Source organism: Hippocampus guttulatus, chromosome 16 (genome assembly GCF_054856545.1).
Source record: "Hippocampus guttulatus isolate MCC_2025c chromosome 16, RoL_Hgut_1.0, whole genome shotgun sequence".
NCBI classification, from domain to species: domain Eukaryota; kingdom Metazoa; phylum Chordata; class Actinopteri; order Syngnathiformes; family Syngnathidae; genus Hippocampus; species Hippocampus guttulatus.
The window spans coordinates 12,820,343-12,829,097 of record NC_141276.1 but is presented as its reverse complement, the minus strand read 5'-3'; the positions used below and the strand labels follow the sequence as shown (position 1 = coordinate 12,829,097).

General features: G+C 44.2%; 1 protein-coding gene across 2 annotated transcripts; it reads left to right on the top strand.

Annotated features, from left to right (window-relative positions):
* Positions 1 to 1,789: 1,789 nt before the first annotated feature.
* Positions 1,790 to 8,335, top strand: proza (protein Z, vitamin K-dependent plasma glycoprotein a). 2 transcript variants are annotated; one of them, XM_086133753.1, is made up of 9 exons: positions 1,790 to 2,114; positions 3,326 to 3,422; positions 4,237 to 4,394; positions 4,463 to 4,487; positions 4,718 to 4,831; positions 6,102 to 6,236; positions 6,325 to 6,440; positions 7,325 to 7,442; positions 7,535 to 8,335. In XM_086133753.1, the coding sequence occupies exons 2-9, from the start codon at positions 3,341 to 3,343 to the stop codon at positions 8,071 to 8,073; spliced, it is 1,287 nt and encodes a 428-aa protein (XP_085989879.1). In that variant the 5' UTR covers positions 1,790 to 2,114; positions 3,326 to 3,340; the 3' UTR covers positions 8,074 to 8,335. The 2 variants fall into 2 exon arrangements, with proteins under 2 accessions (XP_085989879.1, XP_085989880.1); XM_086133754.1 differs by having other exon boundaries at positions 1,790 to 2,154.
* Positions 8,336 to 8,755: the final 420 nt, after the last annotated feature.

Here is an 8,755-nt window from a genome sequence, read left to right as displayed (position 1 = left end):
GAGGTTCATTTAGACAAAAGTATGTTTGTGAGAAGAGGAATTCAGCAAGTGTGTTTCAGTAATTTAAATGTGTAGGAGGAATGTTGTGAGGGGTAAAACTACTGTATAACGTATTTAAAAATATAGATTTTTGTACACTGACGTAGTCTCCCTTCATGTCCTTGAAAACAAAATAATGTGTCAGTTTAGCACATTTGAATCATGCGCGACCGATGAACGTGTTCAAATTATGTAAATTCAAAGGACTTATTTTCCGTCATGCGGTGAATTTTCCACCTATTGCAGATGTAGCTACCTGTAGAACGTAGAGCAAATCGTCAGCTAGCTACAGCTAACGTTAGCAGATGACACCAAGACGCATCCATCCACTCATTTTCCAAACTCTACGTTCATTCCTCAAATCAAAGCTGCGCGTTTGCTTGATATCAGCTGACATGAAATTAATAAATAAAAACGAAGAAACGAATGAACTACTAGTGCTGAAAAACAGAAGCAGAGGCGCGGCGAGAATTATTCAAGCCGCAACGTGCATATGAGTATTTTAATCAAGGTTGTCAACATTCATTTAATATCGATGCATGTTATGGATTGTGGTAGGGTTACTACAAAAAAAAAACATGAAAGAGCAATGGATCAGCCAATTTTTACCACAATTGCAAAGTAATTGCGGGAAGAAGAGTGGGAAAGGAAGCTTGGTGAGACAAGAAAAGATGTGAATAAAACACGACTGGCAGAAAAAGACAGATGATGGAGAACAAAAAAATGTAGTTTCTGTTTTCGCAGTCATCAGGTACAAAGGCAACACCGGATCTTAACACTCCTCGCTCGGGGAAATCAGCACATGCCTTAATGTTCATTTGCACCTCCAGCGGGAAACAACATGCTTTCCTTTCTCGATTTGCCCCAGTTGGGGTGAGTCCTCGTGGGGCCCGGGCAGATTACAACCTGCCCCCCTTGCGCTGCACAAGACATGCGGTCATCAGACAGACGTTATCGGACTCACAGCTGAGGACAGAACCACACAATTGCAGCACATGCATCCATCCATTTTCTAATCATCTTAACCTCACGAGGGTCGCAGGCATGCCAGAGCCCATCCAAGTTGTTTTAGGGCAGTAGGCGGGGGACACCCTGAACTGGTTGCCAGCAAATCTCAGGGCGCACATGGACGAACACCCATTCACACTCACACCTAGGGACAATTTAGAGTGTTCCATTAACCTGCCATGCATGTTTTTGGAATGTGGGACGAAAACTTATTGACTGGAGAAAAGTCACACTGGCACGGGGCGAACTTGCAAACTCCGCGCAGGGCGGAGCCGAAATCGAACGCTGAACCTCTGCACTGTGAAGTGCACGTGCTTTCGTCCTTGCTTAATCCGTCCTTTTTCAAAAAAAATTCTCGTCCACCCTTCCGAAAATGGGTCAATGGACAGACCGTTCCGTCCCAGGGACGGAATGCCCAGCTTTTGTTATTACGTTTTCGTTTACTCGAAAAACATCGGTACTATGTTGGGCACAAATTGCCAGCCAGCACCGAGCGCTTCTGAACGACAAGCAGCCCTATGAAGAGCAAAAGCTTTTTCATCACGTGATCACTATTTGTAAATTTTTAATGACATTTAAAGTAGTTGTAGTAATAGGAGAGTCGTAGTACTGTAGTACAAGTAGTAGCAGTACTGTAGTAGTAATTGAAGAAAATCGTGAGAGCTGAGTTCCCGTCTTGGTTTTGTCCTTTGATGCCCTCCAGTGGTCATTATTGATATTACACCTCCTAAAATAAAGCGGCAGTTCGACTGCGGAGGAGGCGACAGGGGCGATGGCAAGCGGATCTGATCAATCCACGCAAAGCCGCGTTAATTTTTAAGGGTGCTGTACGGCGATCCGAGGTCCGTACTCGACGCTTAGCGGCCACCGGCGTTTATTTTGAAAAACGGCCTGCATTGCTTTTCAAAATAAACGTGAATCTGTGTGGTATCATCTGCGCTTGCCATAGTCGTGTTGTTATTGTGGTTGGAGATTTTCCGACGCAGGCCCCAATCTTCGGCCCGGTGCTGTGTGTTCGGAACCGACAGCTTCCAAAACTCAGCCCATTTGTTTTTGGGTTGCACGAGGTGAGTCGTGACAGGTCGACTCCCCGAATGTGATGTCAAGGTACTGAGGAGATGGGTTGTTTTTTTTTACCCCTCTCGTTTGTTTGCGCCAGCTGATCTTCAAACGTTGTTCGTACGAGCTAATGCTAAAGGCTAAGCAGCAATTCCCGGAATTATTAGTGCAAGATGACTTTTGGTGTTATGTCGGCCTTGTGTGGACGCACACGGAGATGGAGGAAGGGCGTCGTGGGCAGCAAGTCAACAAACGGGCCTGCTGGCAACATGGCAGCTGTTAGAAAATTGCACTGTCACATCGAATGGACAAGAATTGTTGTTTTTATTGATTTAGGACATTCATGATATGTAGGTACTTTATTTCGGAACGCTAATTACGGAACGCTTATTGAATGTCAACCCCCCCAAAATAAAATGATTGTGGTACTTTTATAATTGCATGTGACTATGCATGTATAAATTAATACGTCATACTGTATATATTCAAAACATAACATAAAAGCACGATTTGAGTTTGTTGACATCCACCGAACTAAAATGAGATGTATGTATTTCTGCTCTTCGTTTTAAGAAACAGTGTTTCTTTTATATCTCACAGTTTTGAAATATTTTGTGTTATTTATTGCTGTATTAACACGGTTAAGCATATTTTTTTTACTAATATTTTAATCAGCGATGCAAGTAAACTTCCATAGATTTTTTTTTTTGCGCTGATTCCAAATCTTGGCCTGTTTTTTAAAAATCTATGACTTAAGGTTTTTATAATAGTAATAATAAAAATGCGTAATATATTTATTCATTGTTATAAATTGTATGGTTGGGTTCAGCAACAGGACTGTTTCTGAAACGTCGTCACGATAAATGATGTTGAACAGCGTAATTGATCAAAATTACCTCAAACAGGATGTTCCCAGGCACTGAGCTTCGAATGTGATCAGAAAGAGACTGGAAGAGCAGAAAAGTGGATGTCCTTGGAAGTCTAAAAAAATGTGAATGTGAACTTTGCCATTTGCTTCTTGCTAGAGTGGCAAGTTGTGTCAAAAGTACAGCAACATTGAGATGTTGGGTGCACATCCCAGAAAGTGCCACTGCAGTTGGACAATGTGAAGTTTACAGAAGGTCAAATCAATCTGTGTTGCAGTGCGTTTTAGGTCCATTCTGAAGATGAACTTTCTGCAAGCAGCATCAAGTACTTTTTTGTGCTGTGTCATTTGTAGGACTCCGGCGTCACCATGCACTCCTCCACCCCAATTGGTGCCCTTGTGTGGCTTCTGGCGGCAGCCGTGGCCGCCTTGCAGAGCCCCCCGCAAACAGGTGAGGAGAGCGGCAACAGGAGGAGCGTGTCACGTTGCCAAGTTCTTGTCATGACAGATACACTGCTTTCGAGCAGGGCTTATTATTCCATTCATTAACCAAATAATTCGCTAAAATAGCATTTTGCATGGCGGCCCAGTGTGTCAGTAGTTAGCGCGTCGACTGTCACAGTGCAGAGGTACCGGGTTCAATTCCAGCTCCGGCCTTCCTGTGTGGAGCTTACCTGTTCTCCCCGTGCCTATGTGGGTTTTCTCCGGGTACTCCGGTTTCCTCCCACATTCCAAAAACATGCATGGCAGGCCAATTAGACAGTCAAAATTGTCCATTGGTGTGAGTGTGAGCGCGGATGGTTTTCCTTCTCTGTGTGCCCTGCGATTGGCTGGCAAGCAGTTCAGGGTGTCCCCCACCTACTGCCCGAAGACAGCTGGGATAGGCTCCAGCAAGCCCCGCGAACCTTGTGAGGGTAAAGCGGTCCAGAAAATGGATGAATGCATTTTGCATTAAAGTGTCTTCCAAACAAATTTCTTCCCCCATTACTCTTTACAAATCAATTATTGTTGTTTATTTGGTATTATTTAGCCTTAAATAATAAACTGCTTTAACAACTATTTTAAAAATCAAGCCTCATCTTGAGCTATTGTTTGACTTCATATTGTCCAAATCCTCAGCTTAGTATGAATTAGACAATAAGGGGGATGTCCTTAAGCCATCAAAGAACCCAGCAATAGGAAACAGGAAGTGAGCTCAGAAGGTGTGCTGAGCGAAGCCCAGTTTTGATGTAACACTCTCGCGCTTCCTCGTCCTCGTCCTCCAGTGTTCTTGGACAAGCAGGAGGCCAGCTCGATGATCTCGCGTCAGAAGAGGAGCGTCGACGGCACCGTCCAGCAGCCGTCCACGCTGGAGCAGGCCTGCATGGAGAGGGTGTGCACCTACGAGGAGGCCCGCAAACACTTCCAGGACTCGTACCGCACGGTGAGATCCTCGCGCTCCCTCATCGAATTCTTCATGCGTTCACTCATCACCTTCACCTTCTCTTCCAGGACATCTTTTGGTCCGTCTACATCGGTAAGTTGCTGCACTTGCTTTCGTGTGAAACGGGTTGCTACAGGGTGGTACGTTCCCGGTATAAAATTCCGAATTCTGTAAATATTCCACACTGGAAGGAGGACAGGAAAGGTATCGTATTCAGCTATAACTATCGATATTTGGAGGTGACCTTGTCAATTCCTGGTGCAAAAATTGTGGGAATTTTGCCACCTCCCGTGTGACGCTGGTACTTTTTCGTGTACCTTAAGATGGAGACCAGTGCGCGGAGAATCCCTGTAAGAACGGCGCCCTGTGCTCCGACAGCGTGGGGGGCTACGACTGCGTCTGCAAGGCGGGCTTCTCGGGGGTCCACTGCGAGACCGGTGAGCCATTTACATTTCTACTTCACTTCTTTAACGGGCTGGGCCATAGGGCCTTGAAATAATCCAGTCGTCCATTTTCCGATCCGCTTTATCCTCACAAGGGTCGCGGGTGATGCTGGAGACTATCCCAGCCGTCTTCAGGCAGTAGGTGGGGGGACACCCTGAACTGGTTGCCAGCCAATCGCAGGGCACACAGAGACGAATAACCATCCGCACTCACACTCACACCTAGGGACAATTTGGAGTGTTCAGTCAGCCTGCCATGCATGGTTTTGGAATGTGGGAGGAGACCGGAGTACCCGGAGAAAACCCACGCAGGCACGAGGAGAATATGCAATAATATCTCACATATTTGTCCTATTTCCGTCTTCGGTAAATGACATTTTTCCCAAAAATAATTTCCCTTCCCCCCCACCCCACAGCAACTACTCCTAATACCGTATTGACCCGAATATAAGACGGTGTTTTTTGCATTGAAATAAGACTGAAAAAGTGGGGGTCGTCTTATATTCAGGGTCTAGATATTATACCCATTCACGACGCTAGATGGCGCCAGATACCATTGGAGCGAAAGTGAACTCCTGCCACGAAGAATAAAAATAAAAATAGCGGTAGCACAAATAAGAAAAATAAAAAATAGCGGTAAGAAAGAAAAGAGAAGAAAATAATCAAAGAGATAACAGAAAATGGAGAAACGTAGCGACAATCTGGAGAAAAGTGGGTCGAAGATCGGCTAGGTTAACCGGCAGCTGAGGAGAAGTTATGATGTCATTTACATTTCAAAAACCAGAAGCCATTCGTTTACGAATGTGATTGCACTTTAGTTTACATATTTAGATGTTCAGATATTAAGATTTGAATGAGGCAAAATAACATGTTTTTTCTCTCAAATATATTGTTAGTCATTAGTTGTTTGTCATTTGTTTCAGATGTACTGTAATCATTTTCTGTATAAAAATTAATTTGGTGTTCAAAAAGTCTTTTTTTCAAACTTGAGTCTTGAAAAAGAGGGGGTCGTCTTATAATCAGGGCCGTCTTATATTCGGGCCAATACGGTAATATTTTCCGGATACTCAATAAATCGGAACAGTCACTACATATACGCACCAAATTGCCATGTTGGCAATTGGAAATATGATTTTGTAAACTAGCACTTATGTGAAAAAAAATGGATGGATGGATTAAAATATATATTATTGTCCAGACAAACTGGATGATTCCCCAAGCGTACTTAATCTCGCGACAACTCATGTGTTTGTCCTCACTTCAGACCAAACCATGTGCACCCTGGAGAAGGAGAAGGGCTGCTCCCAGTTCTGTAAACCGGGCTACACCTCCTACGAGTGTTCCTGCGCACGAGGGTGGAAGCTCCATCGAACGGACAGAAACAAGTGCGAGCCCGCAGGTACGCACGTTCACATTACCTCAGTCGTGACAATGCCGGCATTAAGGGAAGAACGAAACACACGCACGCACCTTCTTCTCCTCGTCAGTCAGTTATCCATGCGGGAAGGTCCACAGTCTGAGCCAGTGGGAGAACAGACAGTCCACCATCGTCCGCAGCAACTTTCAGGGAATTGCCTGCAACTCTGGGGAGTGTCCCTGGCAGGTAGCAAAACTCACACACATGCACATGAAAAAATGCCGGCTTGTATTCCTGACCCACTTGCAAGGCAGCTATGGATTGTGAGCAGATTGTTTTGTTGTTGTTTTTTTCATCTTTGCTCAAGTTGGGTTTATTATTTTGAAAACAAAAAACAAAAAAAACCCCACTATTAGCAGTAAACAAATGCAAAAATAGGGGGACATCAAAACACAAACATTACTTGTAGGAACATGTCGTAAAATGTTAGTTCCCTAAAATATTGACATCTCAGAAATTCACAGAAACAGATGTCATTTTTGAACTCAGCGTTCCCAAATTACTCAGAAACCATTAAAGTATTTTGTTTTTGCCCCCGGGGCAGTGTTATCTTTGATTGAATCAAAATAAGGCATTTGCTTTTGCTTTGAAAAAAAATGATCAACGCCTTTGCCTATTTTCTGACATGTTATGGACCAAACGCAATTCATCGACATCTTTACCCTTTAATGCCTGACCATCAAGGAATAGCCAGAAAAATCTGACTTTTGGGAACTGAGATGTTCATTATTAACCCTTATAACAAAATCCACAAAAATATTTTTGCCATATTATTTTGTTTTAGATATTTGTTGGATCACATTTATAAGCATTATGTAGATTACATCAGAAACTGAAAATTTGGGGAAACTCATATTTTAAACCTGCAGTAACAAATTTGATACAGATGATTTCATGTACTATAAAGAACGAGTTACATAATGAAACTGCATGTATCAAATATGATACGAATAACATTATAGGGTTAATAAAATAATTGTTAGTTGCATCCCTTATTTCATACAAACAGCGGGCTCAATTTTGTATCATTTCATTGTCTCGAAAACGTACTGTGTCGATTTGGCTCGCAGGCCCTTCTCAAGAGCTCCCAGTCGGAAGGTTTCTGCAGCGGAGTCATTCTCAAGGAGAACCTGGTGCTGACCTCAGCGCAGTGTGCCAGCAAGTACACCTCCTTCCAAGTGGCTGTGGGTCAGTACACACAAGCGCTGAAAGTAAACAGTCACAATTTGAAAGCGGCTTTTACACGACACAGATTGGGTTCGGTGCATCTCTTCGTCCAGGTAAGCGTAAGGTCACCTCCGAGGATGGCGAGCAGACGCTTTACGTGAAAGTAACCCACACGCATCCCCGCTACGTGCCGGGTCGCCCCGACAACGACCTGGCCGTGATGGAGCTGCGCGACCGCATCATCTTCAAGAGGGAAGTGTCGGCCGCCTGCATCCCCGAGAGAGACTTTGCGGACCACATCCTGACGTCTGGCGAGCTCCCCGCCACCGTCACGGGCTGGAAAGACCCCGAGGCGGGGGCAACGTCCTTCCAGGGTCAGCTCACCCTCAACCAGCTGGCGTACAAAGGTCTGCCTCAGTGCCTGGAGACGTATCCCAATCTGATGAGTAACAAGATGGGCTGCACGGCCGCCCGGGCCAACGCCGACTGCAGCGTGAGCTCCGGAAGCCCCCTGCTCACTGTTTACAGGGGGGTGTTCTTCCTCACCGGCGTGGTCAGCCAGCCGCCGGGGGCCGAGTGCAGCAAAGGGTTCGTCTTTCAGAAAGTCTCGCGCCATCTGGGCTGGATTCAGTCGCTCATGAACTCGCTGTAGTGGCTTCACGATCCATGTTTCGAACCTGTTCACTTGGGTGACTTTATTCAACATTTAAACACATTAACCTCAACCTTTGCTATATTAGCTGTATGCAGACTTACATTGTTTATCCACAAGGTGGCGCTCCAGTAAAGTAAACGTCCACGTGATGCACTGACTCCGTCTGCATGAAACCGCTTTGAAAGTGTCCTGTTAGACACAACGTCCTTTCACATGCATGCATTCATCAGACCGCAAATAAACTACACGTGATCCCCCAGTCTGTTTTTTCCCCTTTGTGGAAATATTTGAAATAGCTTCCAACATGTAATTTCAAGTAAATCTCTAGACATATTTTTGAAATTTTTTTTTAAGTATAATTTGTTTTGCTTGGAATTGCATTTCATCCCTCAAGTAAACCAAAAGTGATTTCGTTTTGATTTGTGTACATGTTGAAATATCAGAAATGCTGTTTTCATTTCCAGTACATTTCTCAAAATTAAAAACTACTTAATAGATGACATTGTTTTACTTAAATTCTATAATAGATTTCAAATTTCAATTACTCACAAAAATTGTATCTAGCCAAGCAGATGATATTGGATGTATACGTATGTAAATTGAGGGGTTCGTAGTTTTGTAGTGGATAGCTCTACTTTAAGAATGGGCAAAAGGAGCGATGGAATCCTTTGAAGGCAAC